Below are 19,586 nucleotides of genomic sequence, written 5' to 3' on the forward strand. Positions count from 1 at the left end.
GACAAAATTATAGGGTTCTCTTGCTCATTATGAGGTTGTGTGTGTTGTGCATATGTTTGTGTATTAGTGTGTATGTGTGGCCATGTGTGAGGTGAGCTTTCGATATCTCTGTTAATAATCAGATGTGTGTGCAATCATCATTTCAACACTCAACCAGCTAAAGTTGTGGCCCATATCTTAAAGGGGAAGTTCTAATATTCAGTTTGTCTTAAAGGAGAAGTTGGGTTTGTTACTTCACGATAAGTCTTAAGCAAGTGTTTTCATCAGCCTCCTCTGCATGACTTTCTTAGTGCAAAGCTGCACTTTTTTATATGGCAGAATGAAGGAATGAATAAATTTAACCTTGCATGAGTTCTGGTGAAGAAGTTTAAGCTCTTGATTTTCTAACTTTAGCTCTGGGAATTCTTCCAGCTGTGTACCAGGCCCTTGCACTCTTACAAAGGCTTCACTCATTACAAAGACGCCTACACAAACACACACTGAGAACACGACAGAGAAAAAGAGTATTACACGGTGTTCTTTAAACTCTTAATTGGAATGAAAAAGTGATTGGCACACAATGGTTTTTCCCTATTACTCCAACTTTCGCTCTGCATGTAAACTCCTGTGTTCTGATGTTTTTTTCAATGTCTGTTTATGTTTTGATGTTGAAACATTGAAAAGACTATTTCATTTATTTTTTTGATATTTGATAATTATCAGTGTAGTGTAGTGTACACTTTAAAGACCAAAAAATAAAAGGCCAAACCTAATTTTTGCAATGAAATGTGTACATTTAGAGTGCCATTTAAATGTAACACTTTGGGCCACTCTAATGCAGTGACAAATGATATGGTAATGTTGGTTTGATTGCTTCTGTAATCCTCATTTGTAAGTCCCTTTGGAGAAAAGCGTCTGCTAAATGACTAAATGTAAATGTAAACATCTTCATAAATGATGTTTCTGAATTCATAGAAGGCAAATAAATTAGATCTAAGTAAATGCATAACCAATAAAATAAAAATAGACATTTAATTTTTTATTTATTTTGGCTCTGTCTGTGTCCAAGTGCTGATAATCTTGTGTGGGAAGAAGACGACAAAATGGAGGCAATATGATAATACCTCTTGTGTGACTCGGACCTTTGTCACAGCTCTGTTGCACCGGTGGTCAGAGCTTCCTCTGCAGGTCTTGTAACCCATGAATTAAAACTTTCTAAATCTTTTTGAATTTTTTTTTCTTTCTTTGTTAGTTGCTGCTTGATATATTACAGTTCAAAAGCCAGCTAATTTGTCTTCTAATTACTGGTATTTTTCACCAGTTCGTTCAGGAACCCGTGAAACTGCGCTTGAGATGTGGCCATTAGTTGTGCATTGAAAGTTCAGCACAAAGCTGGACTATAAAGTGGTCATCATGAGCGGTTTCAAAGCAGCATTTAAAATATTGAATTGCTGCTGATTGCAAAGCTGAACTTGATTTTCATAGTTTCTGTAGTGACAATAACATCCAGTGGGGGGCCTTGGAACTTCAGTGACTGTAGAACACTGAACCTCCATGTCCATATTTAGAGAGAGAGCTAGACAGAAAGAATGTGTGTGAGGAAAACAGGACAGATAGAGAGAAAGAAAACAGGGAAAGAAATGGGAAAGCCTTGCCAAGGAGGGAGGGCAAAAGGAAGAGGACAGTAATTAAAATTAAAGAGAAAAGAAATAGTTGTGGGGAACGGGAGATGGGTTGGGTGGGTAAAGTTCCTCACACCAAGATCCAGACAACTTCTCATCAGGGCGATAAAATCAAACCCCTTTATGATTGTAAAAATATCATATTCTCAAAGACAATTCAATAACCTTTCCTTTGTAGGAATTTATGCATGTTTTCTGTGAATGAGAAGATTTAGAGAAGCCTTGACGAGAATGATTGAGGGAGATGGATGAAAATGAGTCCACATCATAGGATCTCAAACGGCACTGACCTTCAATCTACCAGAAGTGGACCGGTGACAAGGCCTGTGGAGGAAAAGGTGTGTGTTTGTGTGTGTGTAAGTTCACATAAGGTGTCCTTGAATGGACTTCATACTGAGGGTATGTGAGCTGTACGTCAGACTTTTTCTTAAATATGTTAAGCATTTAGAGATAATGCATTCTTTAAGCTCATATTCAGTATGGTTACTGGTGGGAAGTGGTATCTAAATATAAAAGCCTCTACCTAAACTAAATATAGCCTCTTGTTCTGGTTCCTGGAGGTAATTGCTGCATATTTCAGTGTAAAATTGTTCTTAAAGGCTACACAGCAATTTAAGAGGAGATTGGCCTGTTTTCAGCAAAGGTTATCACAATGAAAAGGGATGAAAAAAAATTGGTCTTTTATATGTAGTATTTTTGGGCCAGTAATGGGATTAATTTGCTGAAATCAGTGCTCATGTTTGTGGAAGTTTAATTAAGCTTTGGAGGACAGAGCAATGATGCTGAAGGTGTTATGTTACCGTGTGTTTGTGTGTGACATTTTCTATTCACTGGAGGTTCTTTTTCATTTGATGAAATAAAATGAAAGTGAAAGGCCCTCCAGCTAATGTAGTCAGGTCGAGTGGAGGAGGAAGAAGATGATGATGAAGGAGCTGGACAAAATGAAGATGCCATTTAGATTACAGTGTGTTAAATCAGATATTGTTTAGAAGGGGGAGTTCATGGCCGGCTTTGATGCTTGCGAATGCGTACACTATACATGCAGTGCATTACACAGACTCTCAAGAGCTTTCAGTCCTCAGAAAAAGCCCTTCTGCTTTCTTGGTATTGCATATTTTCATCAAATTCACATATTAAATGGATTCCATTTTAGTCCAGGCACAAAATTGCATAACTCCTGGAAAGCTGTTAAAAAGACATTTGGATCTACGAGTGAAAGAAATTGGGTTTATTTTATTTAGAGGGGTATTAATACAATTTGTTGTTAAATAGGTTAGATTTTGCTTACTTTGTTGTAACTGGCACGTTAATGATTAAGGAATAAAATTACATTTATTGCATACTTTTTTCTAGAATGTTTTGAGTTGAACCTTCTCTACATTTAGTTGAGCACCTGCTTTTTAATCTGTGGTTTATGAAGTGATGTCTTAGCACTGGGACTTTCCTAATGAATTCAAATCATTTTCATTTTGTGCATTTAAAAAGGTTGCTAGGAATTGAGGACAGAAGGTACATACCTAAAGTTGCAAAGTTGTTTAACTTCTCTTACAGTAAATACTGCTCTTACACTGATGTAACATTAACTCCAATCTAACTCACTCTGGTTCTTTTCTTTGTTTTATCTTTAAACAGAGGTGAGGAATACATATTCAGGATTTTAAGCAATAGATTCACACTCTATGTTTCCATTTCACTCTGCTGTGAATCCTGTTCTTTTCTGCAAAAAAAAAAAAGAAAAGAAAAGCTTCACATGGATTTTACCATCAGTGTTTTTTTTGTTTGTTTTTTGTTCAGACCCACATGTCCTGATATCGCACGTACATGTTGCTCAGGCTTGAAAAAGAAACACTTGATGTGTTTCGCTATATGATGTTTTCTCTTTTAAGAGCATCTGCTCATCTGCATTATGTCTCCACACGTTCCCTGTCACTTTTAGACTCAACACTTTTATATTAACATGCATCAGCATAGGAAGCCTGGGAAATCTTTTTTTATGGAACATTATTTGAGCTAATACTATACAGGGTCCTGAAAATAATCTTATTTGATTCTTTGTGGAAATCTGCTAGAATTCTTTCATATTTGTTAAAAGAATTTCAATTAGCAATTTAGAATAGGGATGCTTTAATGCGTCCACCAGAATAAAAATACTAATATTGTGCATAACTTTTTTTTGCAATTTTGCCTGTGATTTATTTTTTAATAAAAAAAGGATGACAAGCCCTTACCAACTCTTCTTTTTTAAAGGTCATTGAAGGGTTCAGACCCAGTACCGCTGCTCCCTATATGCAGAGTACGCCGTTTGTTTAGGGCACCAACTCCCAGGGGGGGCACCATCCCAGTTTGCTCAAAAAAAATCCCCAAAAAAACCTGACATGCCATTCCTGCGACTGATCGCACCTCATGGCTGCATCCAAAAATTTAGGCAGCTGACTTGCTGCCTCGCTGCCTTATGAGGCAATGACTTTGCAGGCAGCGTTTTAGCACAAAGGCACCTCACGAAACTGATTTCGGACAGGCTTCTGAGGCAGCGTAACGGTTTAATGATCTACAACAAAATAAATTAAATTAATATTTAATTACTTTAATACTAATTTCTCGCTAGAAATAACATCAAAAGTGCAAAAAGTTAACTAGAATATACATTTACACACAAACTAACCTCCAAATGCAACTTTCAGACGCCATGTTTTTTTGTTTTTTTATCTCAACGGTCATGGAATGAAAGCAGAGGATTATGGGATATCAAAGGCAGCGAAGGATACATCTATGCTGCCTTCAAAAATCGATCAGATGAAGGTATCTCATAAGATAGGAAGTGAAGCTAACTTTGGATTCGGACGCTAACTTCCTGCCTTGGAATGCTGCCTCCGAAAGCAGCATTTTTCAGTTTTCGGATGCAGCCACGTTTGCGCCTGAATGCAAATGATCATAATTGATGGACAGCTATGCCCGTGATGAGACATCAGCAATCTGGCCTCAAGAAAAAAAGAAAAGAAAAAAGAAAGGTGAAAACGAAGCCTGTGCATCACTTTCAGGCACATTCATAATCCTGTAAAACTTTTTTGGCTGTTGGCATTAATAACGTGTTTTAATGTCTGTAATAATTTCACCACCACCAACGCATCTAATATTCTCTCTGAGTTTCCATGATCCCTCATGAAAATTAGTCAAGGTTTTAACATGAATACAACCAAAAATCATGGTTCTTGTAGCCATGGTAATCGCAAATTAACCATGGTTTTGTTACTTCAAATAATAGCTAATTTACAAAGTATTAAAATAATATTTTTTGTGGTTATCAAAAACAGACCGAAGCCAACAACAGCCTTTAAAATGATTTAAAATGTATTATATATAAAACAAAGAGGCAATAATGATTGGTTAATTAATAATTATATGGTTTCATTGAATAACACTGTTAAAATGGTTACATAATATAAGGAAAGTCAAGGCAAGGCGAGTTTATTTGTATAGCACATTTCATACACAGTGGTAAATCAAAGTGCTTTACATAGAAGAAAGTGAAATAGTCATTAAAAATAATAATCACAGCAATAAAAACAGGGAATTAAAAATAATAATAAAAACAAGGAATTTTAAAATGATATAGAAATTGATTTAAAATGAATTTAAAACAGTTAAGAATAGAAAATGATTACATAAAATACAGTGCAGTCAGTTCGGACATATAGCACAGTGCTCATTCAACAAATGCACAGCTAAACAGATGAGTTGTGAGTCTGGATTTAAATGTGGCTAATGTTTTAGCACATCTAATATAATGCAAAATAAACAATTGATGTACATTACATGTTATTACAAATGCCTGCAAAGGGAGCCAAAGGTCTGGTAATTACTGCTGTTATACATATAGGACGATCAAATCCTAGTTTAATATTGACCAAACATTTAATTAAAATATTCACTTAATCTTTAATTTTTGGCTAATTTTTTGCTACAGGACACAGCCTCTATAATTTCTTCAACAAAAAAACATGTGGACATCACAACCCTTACAAACATTAACCATGGTTTTATAGTAGTAAAACTGCTTAATTTTCTTTTGCATGATTTCTCAATGCTTGAGACTATAAAATCAATCAGACAACCGTATTAATAAAACCATAGACACAGGTAACTGTTTAGAGCTACGATTATAATTTGTAAATAATTCAATTTAATTATATATTTTTTACTTGTAAAAATTCTATTTTGACCCCTATAGTAGGTGTTCGTTTTTTTTTAACTTCCATAATATTTGAGGGAGGGGGCACAGCAATACAATCCTACTTAGGGCACCCATTTGGCCAGCAGCGGCCCTGTTCACACCAAATGTCATATGAAGACAGGAAATTATCGGGTGTGAATAGTTTCTTCACTCACTGCACAGATGGTTGCTATAGTTACTAAATACATTCATATTTGTTTTAGTTTTCTCTTAATTCAGTAATAGTTGCTGTTGATATATGTGAGCTTGATGATTTTGTGATGTGTCTAACCGGTGTGCAAATGTGTGTTTCTAATTCGTAGAAAATGAAGTCCACAATTCCAAAAAGAAGAACTGCTGTTATTAAAGCTTTCAGCAAAACCAGACAAAGGTACGCATAAACACACTCAGACAAAATTGTTATTATTTTTGAAATGGGCATTTTGAATTGATGATGAATGCAAAATCTTTGAAAAAATAAAATAGATATGTACACACCTACACCCACACATCTCATTATTCTTTCCCTGCGCCACTGGTTCCTCCTTCTTCACCCTTTAACTGATTCCAGGCAGAAAATCATAATGCCTCTTTTGGCACTCTGTTCCTCACTGAATGTCTGATGTGTGTGTGTCAGAGCTTCACTGAATCAAACAAAATCACTTGCTCGGCACGTCTTGATTACAGGGCTCTTTCAAAAAGGACTTTATATCACAAAGTTCACGGAGTCAGAGATGTTTCTGACTTTAGTGGAAACTGGCTACATGTGTAACCTTAAAAGGCTCATGACGGATTATTATTATTTTTTTTATAAGTAGTTTTTAAATAGTTGTTTTCATGCTTTAAGAATAAATCTAACAAAATCTAGTGAGTTTTATTCCCAAATACGTCTTATTATCTTAACACAAATTTGTTTCTAAAGTAAAAGTATATTTTGTGAAGGATATGCAGGTATATTAGTGAAACCAATACAAAAATACTTATAGGAAATTATTATAATTATTATTATTGTATTCACACTGTAAAGCACGCTCAAAAACACAAACTCGGCACACATGCACACTGGCTGCTTATATCTGACCAGTCCCTTGGTATTGGCTAGAGGACACACTCTGCCTTATATAGGCAGGAATGCAACAACAGACACACACACATAACAAGAAAGCTGGTAACGTGCGTCATTCACATTACAAGCAAGAAGAGAGAGAGGCAAGATGCCATGACAAAATGATCACTTTACAACACAAAGAAAAAAATCTATTTATTTTAATCTACTTATTTGTATCCAGTGTCAGAAATCTATTAGTTTGGAATATGAATATTCTTGTAAAGTGTAGATAATTTAGAAATATGCAACACACATCTGCAGGTAGTTGTTTCTGTAGCTCTAGCTGCAATCTACACATCATCACATCAAAGTAAATTTGCCTGAGATATATGACAATAGTCATTTGATCCAGGCTGAATTTGAACATTTATCAGGAGAAATATTTGCAGTGAAATTACTGGGCTGCAGGTTATAGATGAAAGCATATGAAGCAAAGCAAAACAGGCTGGAGTTGAAGTGTTCATGTAGTTTTATGTAAAATGGACAAACAGCACAAAATGCATATTTACATTTATATACCATCTTTTCCCCAGATATATATTATACGTTATATGCCAGATTTGCATATGACAAATGGGTTTTCATATTGATGATTGATAAATCTATCATTTACATTTTTTCTTGCAGTAGAAAATACAGGCTCACTTGAAACTTAAACATGAACACCAACACAGCAACAGGTGTTTTCTTCACTAATGAAAAATTCAGCTCGTTGTTGTGGCAATGAAGTGCACGGGTTCTGTAAGGAGAGTTCACTCTTCAGAGAAAATTTATTCTTTATGCTGGAAATAAAAAAAACATTTGTGAATGTACTTACGTGCTCAGAATATTACAGCAGTAAACATTGGCTCATATAAGCCTTTCACAAACCTTTTTACATTTTTGCTGTTTAGATTAGGCATGTATTTCTGCTATGAAGTATTCCATCAATGATTATCAAGGAATGTATAAAATATGCAAACATTATTATTAAGATTTTGTAGTTTTAATCCCAGTTCATGGGAAATACAGTATTTGTATGTAAATGGAGAGATCAACTGTGCATCCCTTGTCAACATGAAAGTGTATCTTCTATACAAGGACATACTGAATAAAAAAATTATTACATTAACAAATGGCATGTTTTACTTAATACATTTAATAATATCTTCACAAGATACAATAATATAATAACATCAGTCACAAGAGCAACAATGCTGTTAGGTAAAGAAAGAAACAGCTTTTTTGTTTACTTAATAAACTAACCTCGAGAAACATAATATACAAATGCATAACTGCACTTCATAAGCATCATGACCTGTGATGTTTTTAATATGTAAGGCTTATGTACAGATGTTTTTTGATGCGAAGTGGTTTACTGCTGTTTATGCTTTAGTTTAGTGAATCAAGCCAGTGACTAAACTTCACACTGTTCCTGTTAGTAGCATGAAAACATCTGTTCTCTATATTTGTCAGGGAACTGTTGTGTGTCTGTCATGTGTTCCTGCCCCTTGTGCCCATATTTGGTTTGTTTCCTGTCCTTGTCATATGTAATCATCAGTTAATTCTTGTCTAGCCGTGTTCGTCTCATTAGCGTGTGTATTTAAGTTCCTGCCTGTTGAGTTTCGTGCTGTCTGGTCTACTCGTTATCCCCGGTGTTGGATGTCTGTGTCTTACCCTGCCTTGCCTTGTCTTGCCCTGCCTTGTTGATGTTATAAGTAAAGACTGTTATTTGAGTTTATATCCTCGTCTGCGTGTTCCTGGTTCCTCCCTCGTGTGTGCACCGTGACAGAAGACCAGACCAAAACAGTAAGCGGCGCCCCTTCACCTTGTTTTGTTTTCCGTTTTTGAAAAGTTTTTTGTTTGTTCCTGTTTTGTTTGTCCCTCGCGGCATGGAAGTCGCCACTCGACATCCCGCCTTAGCCCACTGCAAGTCGGCGTGGGAGTTCGGCAGGATTATCGCGAGTGCCGCGAGTCCGCTGGCCGCGAGCCCTGCAGTCTGACGATCGCGGGAGATATCCGCCGCTGCCCGCGGCCATCCCAAGCCTGCCGCTCACCCAAGTCCGCCGTCCGTGGGGAAAGCCAACCCACCGTCGGCGGCTTCCCCAAGTCACGCCGCCGTTCGCGGCTCACCGACCCCGCCATTCGCGGGAGATCACGCCGCTTTCCGCGGCTCACCGACCCCGCCGTTCGCGGGAGATCACGCCGCTTTCCGCGGCTCACCGACCCCGCCGTTCGCGGGAGATCACGTCGCCGTCCGTGGGGAAAGCCCACCCACCGTCGGCGGCTCCCCTGTTCACGCCGCCGGTCCGCCTCTGACTCAATGCCCGCCGGTCCGCCGCTGACTCAATGCCCGCCGGATTGCCGCTGACTCAAGCCCGCCGGATTGCCGCTGACTCAAGCCCACCGGATTGCCGCTGACTCAAGCCCACCGGATTGCCGCTGACTCAAGCCTGCCGGCCGCCGCCTCTAACCCTCTCCGTGGATCAAGTCCACATGTCTCGGCCAGGAGAGCCGTGTTTGTTTGTTTGTTGTGCCCACAGGAACATTTAAAAAAAAAAAACCATGTCTTGTCCATGGAGACTCGTCTGGGGCAGGCGGCTTCTTGGGTTGTGGCCATGGAGGCCAGTCGCAGCCGCTTGCCCCCCCTGTCGCAGAAGTGGAGGAGGTTGCTGAGGGACCCTGTGAGGGCCCCTGACTCCTCGTCATGCCCAGAGGAAGCCTCAGCTTCCTAGCCAGCCCAGGAGGGCTTCTGGTTCCTGTGGGATGTCCTGTCGTGTTTGTCTGACCCTGGAGGGTTTCTGTCGTGTCTTGTACTGTTTTGTCTGTCTAGCCCCGGAGGGCTCCTGATACCCCCTGGATTCCCCATGGAAATTTTGGGGGGGGGGGTAGTAGAGCTCTGGGTGGAGTGGGTGGGCCGAAGAAGGATGCCATGGCCACAGTTACCACCTGCCATGGCCTCCTGAGCTCCCTGCTCCGCCATGGGTCCTGTCTGTCTGTTCCGCTCTGGAGGTCCCCGTCCTGTGGTCCGTGTCTGTCCTGAGAGGCCTCCAGAGCGCCCACCCCCCCTCCCCGATGGAACTGTTAAGGCTCGGGACGAGCCTTTCGGGAGGGGGGAGTTATGTCAGGGAACTGTTGTGTGTCTGTCATGTGTTCCTGCCCCTTGTGCCCATATTTGGTTTGTTTCCTGTCCTTGTCATATGTAATCATCAGTTAATTCTTGTCTAGCCGTGTTCGTCTCATTAGCGTGTGTATTTAAGTTCCTGCCTGTTGAGTTTCGTGCTGTCTGGTCTACTCGTTATCCCCGGTGTTGGATGTCTGTGTCTTACCCTGCCTTGCCTTGTCTTGCCCTGCCTTGTTGATGTTATAAGTAAAGACTGTTATTTGAGTTTATATCCTCGTCTGCGTGTTCCTGGTTCCTCCCTCGTGTGTGCACCGTGACAATATTGTGATGATTATGCAGAAAGCAATCAAAAATCATTCTCTTTATGATCGCTGCAGACGTTGTTAGATCTGCGTGAGTGTTAGAGAATTGATTGCTGCATTTTCACTAAAACTCCTGTTATAATCACTGCTGCTCAAAGAGTCTCTTATTTTCATTGTGCTTCACTGTTCTAGTTATGGTGAAAGTATTCATGAGATTGCAGAAATCATGTTGCAATGAAGAGATCGCTGCATCGTGTTCTCAGTAGACAAGACTTTGTTCGGCTGCAGTGCAGTGCTGCAAACTTTGATGCAGCGGGAGTCTGAATATCCACGTTTTTATTCCCGTAAGAGTGGGAAGAAAAAGTGTGTTCTTAACAGTTTTACCGTTTACTGCACATTGTTTTTCCTCTCCTTATTTCCTCAAAGCCTGCTAATGAACCAGAAGTCTTGCCCATAGGCTTACCTCTGCATTGAATAAAAAGGTGGATAATCAGTATTTTTCACATTTGACCCTTCACAAAGACCCGCTGTTTGTATATGGGTCTAGCTTCTGGTCTCATCCATGTGTAGCTATTTTTAGCAGTACAAAACAGCTCGTTTTGCAGCTTGATATTGAAAATTGGTGTGTCTTACTATATTATTTTAATGTATTATCTTAATTATGAACACACTGGTTTATAGTGCAAACAGTTTTACCGTTTACTGCACGTTGTTATTCTTCTCATTATTTTCCTATAGCGGCTAATGAACCGGAAGTCTTGCCTGTAGGCTTACTTCTGCATTGAAGAAAAAGGTGGATAATAAGCGTAAAATAACTATCAATGAACTTCAGAAGGTATCTTGGCGGCTGTTAAATAAAAATTTCTGAAAAAAATATGAAGATTATAATCGCAACTCAAGCAACATTATAAAATGATGTATTTCACCACCTTAAAAAGAATAGTTAGTGATGTTTTTTTTAGCAAGCTAATAATATTGAGGAGAAAATGCAACACACGTAGTAGTACTCAACTGTTCTTGAAGGCATACATGTTGGCGTGTGCTCTGTGTCTGTCCTTGGACCTTTATGTTGAAGTGTTTCTCTGCCCCAGTGTTTCTGTCTTCACTTCCTGAGTTTATTTCCTGTTTCCTTAGTCTGCTTGTTTGTTTCTATAGTTAGCCTTGTGTGTTCCTATGACAACTGCCCACGCCCCCTTGTTATCTCATTTAGCTCGTCTGTCTGTGTGTATTTAAACAGCTTGGTTTTCGCTTGTGTTTGCTGGTCGTTGTTTCATGATTCCCTGTATTGTTCCCTGGATGTTCCTGGCTTTCTCTGTGAGGGTTATGAGTTTTTCTTGAGTTTTTTTGTCTTTTCTTAATTAAAGTTGTGCGTGCAAGTGGATTCTCTCTCTGCCTCATCCCTACGTTACAGAATGACCAGCCAATTATGAATCCAGCAGCATAAATTATATGTCTGTGTCAAGGAGACCGGCCCATCGAGGACTACGTGATGGACTTTGTTGAGCTAGCACATTTGACTAGTATGGACAAGGTATGCCTGATGATATTTTTTCGTGGGGGCCTATCTGAGCCACTCAACTCACTCATGCCTTTGCATGATCCTCACTGGATTCTGGAGTTTTACATTGATCTGGCACTCCAACTGAGTGGCTCTCCTTTTACTGTGGGAATCGCAGAGGAGGAAAGTGATACTCCTGTGGTAACCTCCATCCCAGAGTTTTGTCACGTCTCAGCTGATCTTCCTGAGTCAAGTCACAACTGATCGTCATGAGTCAAGTCAAGTCACAACTGATCATCATGAGTCAAGTCAAGTCACAGCTGATCGTAATGAGTCAAGTCAAGCCCCAGGTGATCTTCATGAGTCAAGTGAAGTCACAGTTGAGCGTCCAGAGTCTCGTTACGTTGCAGCTGATCGTCCAGAGTCCCATCACTTCCTGTTTGTTACACCCAGATCTCCGAGGTCAGTTTGCCAATATTCTAGACTGGCATCCAGTGTGGAGAATCCACTGCTGGTGTCAGCAGGCACAGCTGGAATCCCCAAAACGAACTCACTCTAGCCCTCTGGTTCCTGAACTGATTCCCCTGTCTGAAGCGCTTTCCATGATGGGGATCGCCTTTTGGTGTGTTTGGGCTGCATATACCACCACATAACCTCCCAAGGTGGCGGCTGATGCTGCAGAACCTCCAGAGGTAGTGGCGCTCGCTGCTGTGTTCCTCAAGGCGATGGCGTCGCTGCAGTTTCTCCAGAGGTGGCGGCGTATGCTGTAGAGCCTCCTGAGGTGGCGGTGCTCGCTTCAGCTCCTTGTGTGGCGGTGGCGCCCAGCAATGATCTCTTTGTCTGGCCTGTCACTGCTATGGAGGCCATCTGTGGACTCTTTGCCTGTCCTGTCATGGCTATGGAGGCAGTTTGTGATCTCTCTCTCTCTGCCAGTTCTGAACAGGCCATGGAGGCCAATTATGAACTATTGTCCTGTCCCGACCCAGCCGAAGAGGCTGTTTTTGAATTATCAGCGTTGTCCGTCATTGCCAAAGAGGCCACTAATGAACTGTCCATCTGTCTAGTCGCAACAAAGGAGTCTGATTTTGAACTGTCTGCCTGTCTGAATGCTGCTAATGAATCTGATTTCGAACTGTCTGACTTACCAGTTTCTGTCAATGAGTCTAATTATGAACTGTCCATCTATACAGTATCAGTCCATGAATCTGTTTTTGAATTATCTGCCAATACATCCAGTTTTGAAATGTCTGCCTATCTGGTTTCAGTTAACGAACCTGATTTTTAACTTTCTGTCAGTCCTGTTTAGTCAATGAGTCTGATGTTGAACCATTTGCCTGTCCAGTTTCTATTAATGGGTCTGAGTGTGAATGGTCTGCCTAACCAGTTTCAGTCACTGACATGTCTACCAGTCCAGTTTCAGTTAATACATCCAAGTTTGAACCGTCTGTCTGTCTGGATTCTGCTGTTGAGGTTGGTTTTGAACTGTTGGTCTTGCCAGTTTCAGTCTGCCCATCCTGTTTTCCTTTATGATTCGAATTATGGACTGTCTGCCTGTCCAGTTCTCTCAAATGTGTCTGATTTTTGAACTGCTTGTCTCTACCGCTTCACCCAATGCATCTATGTTTGGACCTTATGTCTGTCCAGTAACTGCCAAGATGGCCATCAATGTACTTTTAAAACTGTCTGTCGCGGCCAAGGAGACTAATGATGCACTCTCTGTGCCTTCTATCTCTGTCTTTGGGGCCATAGGTACACTGTCTGTTTCCTATGTTTCAGTTCCTCCGAGGTCTCAGTCTTAGCCCTGGTTCCCTCATCCGTCTGCTCCGCCGTGGTGGACTTCTGCCTTGCTCTGGTGGCCCTCTACTCCGTCTACTCTGCTGTGGTGGCCTTCTGCTTCGTCTGCTCCTCCGTGGTTGTCTTCTGCCCAGTCTCCTGCTTCGTGGTTGTCTTCAGCTCCGCTGTGGTGGTCTTCAGCTCCACCTGCTCTGCCCTGGTGTTCTTCAGCTCTGCCCTGGTGGTCCTCGGCTCTGCTCTGGTGGTCCTTGGTTCCACCCTGGCTCCCTGCTCCAGCTATCCTACCTCGGTTCCCAGGTCCTCTTCCTGCACAGGGACCTGGCCCTCCGTCCCTTCCCCTGTTCCGCCTCTGCTTCGCCACCCTCCTGGACTGTGTCATCTTAAAGGGGGGGCTCTGTCATGTGTGCTCTGTGTCTGCCCTTGAACTTTTATGTTGAAGTGTTTCTCTGCCCCGGTGTTTCTGTCTTCACTTCCTGAGTTTAGTTCCTGTTTCCTTAGTCTGCTTGTTTGTTTCTATAGTTACACTTGGGTGTTCCTATGACAACTGTGTACGCCTCCTTGTTATCTCGTTTAGCTTGTCTGTGTGTATTTAAACAGCTTGGTTTTCACTTGTGTTTGCTGGTCGTTGTTTCATGATTCCCTGGATGTTCCTGGCTCTCTCTGTGAGGGTTATGAGTTTTTCTTGAGTTTTTTTTGTCTTTTCTTAATTAAAGTTGTGCGTGCAAGTGGATTCTCTCTCTGCCTCATCCCTACGTTACACATGTTACTAGGGAGGTGAGAACTTTTTTTCAATAAAATATATACAAATTAGGTTTTACTGTTAAAACCAAGGGTCAATAGAATTAAATAAAAAATAAATTACTTATCTCATTATTTTTACCAGTAGCGCAGTGACACAAAACTGGTAAGAGATTCAGTAAAAAAAAAAAAAAAATTCCATTAAATATTAAATTTTTTAGTCAGAATGTTAACTTTTGACATTTCTGTATGAAAATGAATGTTCCTCACCACTATTGTGATTTTTAACCTGTTCACTCTTCTGCAGCGATGAGTATGGGGCATGTGATGTATCCCAAAATGCAGTGCTGTTGATGGAAGCCCATGCTCACCTTACCATCGGCTTGCAGTCAAAAGAGAGACTTCTGTTGCTTTTCACAGATTCACTTATCATCGCCAAAACAAAGTATGTTTCAGTGGGTGTGAATGTCTATTAATATGAACGAAATGTAAGACATCTGTCTCTCTAAGAGTGGACGTGTATGCATTGTGTGTGTTACATGTTACAGGTCTCTGTATCTAAAGCTGAAGGCTCGTGTTAGCCTGTCAGACATATGGCTGGCATCCTGTGTTCACTGCATCACAGACAGAAAGCTCACCTCCAAGAACTCATTTGTGATTGGCTGGCCGACCACCAACTATGTTGTCACTTACAGGTAGTCTTTGAAAAACTATTTAATTATGACATAAATGTCAAACATCTGAGATCTTGGCATACCAAACCAGACTGATATGGTCATTGTATGTCATTCAGACAAATAGCACTGAAAAATTCTAAACTGTTTATGAGTTTGAGATGAAGCAGCCCTTCTTAAAAAAATAAATAAACTATTCTGCAGTGGAAGGGAAGGGATAATAGATGTGTTTTAAGCTTTAAGCACTTCAAGTGTGCTGAGGAAAATAATTAAATTGAGATCCACCCACTCAGTTGCTACCGACTTAATCTTAAAACAGTGATAAGGTGCACCTTTTCTCATGTGAAGTTCAGATTATATGGTATAAATGCACGCACACACTCTCTTTCAAGCTCATTTCGGCACTCTGTCCTTCACATTGCTGATTCAACTCCTTATTAACCTCATTTTTAAGTCCTTCATTTGACATATTGTTGTAGAGATAAAAGTAGGTAAAATATTCCGCAAATTACAGTATAACAAAACAAGACTGAGTATGCTATTAGTGATTTAATATCATAAAGATGTTGATGACCTTTTTGATTGTGCCTCTAATGCAGGTATCCTCAAAGCTGGCCTACTCCTAGCTCTAACCCTAATCAAACAAACCTGAGCATGCTAATCAGAGTCTTCAAGATCATTAGAAAATCACAGGTAGGTGAGTTTGATCAGGGTTGGAGCTAAACTCTGCAGCAGATTGGACCACCAGGGAAAGATTTGAGGAACCCTGCACTAATGTATACTGCCTCAAATACTATATGGCTTAGTGAACAAATTATGTAGTAATAAAAAGATGCTCGGGACAGATTTAAAAAACAAAAAACAGGATGGGTCCTCACAATTCATTCTGAAGCTAGCATTAATTTTAAAGCTAGAATTTGACAATGTGTAAACAAGAAGCTGTTTTGTTTTGTGTAATATACTATTCGTAAGTAAGAATAGAAGATACGTTAGGTAAATGTGACTACCTGCAGTGTCTGCAGATGAGACGGCAAGTTATACAAGGCTGGGAGCAGAGAACACACACACACACACACACACACACACATACAATATACAAAGGAACTTAATTACAAAATGAATATTGATTTGCAACAACTATGTTAGCATCAGTAATAATAGATTCATGTATTAAGAGCACAGTGCTGCATTGTCATGTAACGTTCTAGGTGAAGATATTTAGAAAATTACATTTTGAAATTACATAATTACATTGCTCGTTCCAAAGTCTTAATTTGAAAGTCTCTGCCCTTCAGAGTGAGTAGTGTATAGGGACGGACACTTCTGATTGAAATTTGCCCAACAATCCACAAATGCACAGAACAAATACTCACACACGTACATTACAAATGCATGCACCTGAAATAAAAAAACTAAACCCAACTGAATCATGGCTATTTTCAGAACTGTATGCACTGTATATCAATTCACCAGTACAATCTAGATGTCTAACAAAAGTGAAGAATAAATGTTTTTTTAAATGTGACGTTAATGTAAATGTGACGTTATAAAGTATTTTAGGGTCTCTTAACTAGTTGCTTATTGGCATGCATATTACTAGACTATTAGCCATTTATTAGTAGTAATTAAGCACATATTAATGCCTTATCCTACATCCCTAATCCTACCCAATACCTAAACTTAACTACCTTACTAACTATTAATAAGCAGCAAATTAGGAATTTATTGAGGGAAAAGTCATAGTTAATAGTGAATAAGTGTTCCCTATTCTAAAGTGTTACCGTTAGCTTAGGTGAGAGAGAAAAGAGACTGCATTTTATGTTCTATGACACATGTACATGCTTTTAAAGAAAATTACAAGCAACAAGTATAGAATCATGCTGGCTCACTTCTGCTTTTAGGACTGTATGAGGGGAGTGTTGCTTTCTGATTATTGGTATTTAAATAGTGTATTTTGGTTTGGTCTTTTTTTCATAGTTTTTTTATAGTTATAGTTTAGCCTTTGGGCTTTTTACAATATATCATCCATATTCTGGAGTGATTATTGTCTGCATTTATTTTGTTAAACAAAAAAGATCTAATGAAATATGAAACACACATCTACGTGGGTCCAAGTCTGGATCAAATATTGAAATTAGTCACAAGCTCAAGACTACAAACGTATATCACATACAAACCACACTCATGAGTATCGGAACTCAATGTAACTGATTGTCTTATCATCCAGATGCAGATCTGAAAATCTAGCATGTAAATGTCAAGCACTTTGTGAACTGAAAATTGAAATGAAATCTAACACAATCTCTCCCTTTCTTTCTCTCTCCCAAATCCCCCCCCCCCCCCCACACACACACACACTCTTTCTCTACACTTGTCCTCTCAAACCTAAGCTCATCAGAAACAAAGGATAGATGGTTACATGCTCTTCAGTGGTAAGGAAACAAACAAACAAACAAAAAAGGATCACATCCATAAACTTATATAATGTATCAAAATATGAATTTCCAAAATTGAGGCTGCTGTGATTTCTGTTGTCAATTTTCTTGACTGTTCCATGCCTTTGTATTTGTGTCAAGCTTTTACATTTGTTGTTGTTTGTTTGTAATAATGTTTCATTCTTCAGGCACACCTGTAGAGCCAGGCAAAAAGTCTTGCCAAATGCCATTCTTCTCTACGTCCTGCTGATTTGCCATCCAGATGACAACAGCTCAGGGGTACACAAGCGCCTTTTTAGTTTAATTTGGAGCCGAGCCACTCTCAGTCCTCTGGGAACTAAATTCATGTCTCTGTTTATTAGTGGAATATATTTGAACTCTAGCCTTTCATTGTGAGTCGATGCTCAATGTTGTTGCTTGTTTACATGCTATTGGCTGTTAAGACCGTTGCTGTGGCAGTGGACGTGAGCACGACCACAGAAAATGTGCTTCAGTACATCATACAGCAGTGCAAACTATTGGTAAGTGATCCTTAAAAGCCCCTTGTTGAGAGTGTAGTGTCATGTACACTATTTATCCTCTTTAAAGCACAGCAGAGTACAAGGGAGTGGTCCAAATGAGAGAGACATGTTTTTACTTTGCCCCCCGATATCATCTTGGTGGATTTGACTACTTGCCCATCTGAGGCAATGTGATTCTATAATTTTGTGTACATCATTCTGTTGCTCTCTGACCAGTAACACTACTTTGTGCCAAGTTTGTCCACTGGCATTTCCTGTGTTTGATAACAGCCATTTCCTCTTTCCTGCGTCTTTCCAAAACATAATGACAACTTCCTGTGTGCAGGGTGAAGTCTCGGACTACCAGCTGTGTGTTAACTATGAGAAAGAAGAGGACACATACCCCCTTATTGGTGATGACACACAGACATGCATGTCAACTTAATCTACATAGTGACATTGCATAGATATTTATTGTTTTTTTTATATACAGCCACATTCTCATGCTAACCCTAACAACTTTTTTTTTTTTTTTTACTGTGGAGGTTTTAAAAGATTCTGTCAGGTTTAGTTTACTAATTGTTGTCTCCAAAATATCAAGTACACACAAATGTATAAAGATACCTTTTAAAGCATTTGTCAACTCATGGTAGATAAGGGGTGGCAAATTAATCTTAAACAAATTTCAAAGTGGGAGAATTAACTAGGTTGTCAGTTGTGTCTCTCACAGCCAGTCTAGTTTCAGCTATTTACCGATGTCATGCATAATTAAAAGAGTATTTATTGAGTTCTTCTGCAGCTAAAGTTGTATATATACTCCAGAATCCCTAAACACCAACATAGGAAAAGTGATTTGGAAAAAATAAATAAATGTTTTTCATTCTTTATACCTACTGATATAATGTTTTAAGCATGACTTCATGTTTTTTCCCCAAAATAATCCTCCAAGGGATGTGATCGCAATGATTCGGCTTGCAGACTGTGTCTTTAAAAGCTCTGAGCTATGATGAAACTCTTCGCTCATTGACAGCTCTGTGATGAAAGACCAGGGATGATAGAAAAAAAGGCTTCATGATTCCCAAGAGAGCTAGAAAACAGTCTGTATGAACTACTATTGATGAACTGTCTGCACTCACATTCCCCCACCCCAGGTCAAATGTATGCAAGTAATATTTATTGTATGAGACAACAGGATATGAGATTAGGTATCAGATAACAGAATACAAAACAAAACTTTCTCTATGTCTGCCTGTTTCTCTCTCTATGTTGTAATGGGGAAACCTCAGGATAATTCTCTCCGAATATCAGCTGCAAGCATGCACAAACACACACAAGCTGATCTTCACTGTCTAAATTAATTTGAAGTCTTAGTTGGATTTCCACTAGAAAGGTTGCACGCTAATCCATATGTTTGTAAATGTCTGATTTATTTTAAATTTTTTGTGCTAGTTATAGAGAAATTTGAAAACCAACCAATAATTCTTCTCAATGTCAAATAAGGACATTGCTTTATGCTTGCTTTTTTCAAGCATATACATAAGGTAAACACATTAATATGGTTTT

The 19,586-nt window shown here is 39.6% G+C and overlaps 1 protein-coding gene across 1 annotated transcript in view; it reads left to right on the forward strand.

The window, feature by feature from the left end:
* The first annotated feature begins 1,696 nt into the window (after positions 1–1,696).
* Positions 1,697–19,586, forward strand: part of arhgap20b (Rho GTPase activating protein 20b) — a 48,934-nt gene continuing 31,044 nt past the window's right edge. Inside the window, exons 1-8 of the mRNA XM_079417288.1 lie at positions 1,697–1,999; positions 6,195–6,262; positions 14,722–14,859; positions 14,963–15,109; positions 17,479–17,520; positions 17,712–17,802; positions 17,967–18,044; positions 18,370–18,436. Of these exons, the coding sequence (XP_079273414.1) occupies positions 1,910–1,999; positions 6,195–6,262; positions 14,722–14,859; positions 14,963–15,109; positions 17,479–17,520; positions 17,712–17,802; positions 17,967–18,044; positions 18,370–18,436 (721 nt within the window). The 5' untranslated portion in view covers positions 1,697–1,909. The remainder of the gene's footprint in view (positions 2,000–6,194; positions 6,263–14,721; positions 14,860–14,962; positions 15,110–17,478; positions 17,521–17,711; positions 17,803–17,966; positions 18,045–18,369; positions 18,437–19,586) is intronic.

The sequence above is a fragment of the Barbus barbus genome (genome assembly GCF_936440315.1).
Source record: "Barbus barbus genome assembly, chromosome: 5".
Classification (NCBI taxonomy): domain Eukaryota; kingdom Metazoa; phylum Chordata; class Actinopteri; order Cypriniformes; family Cyprinidae; genus Barbus; species Barbus barbus.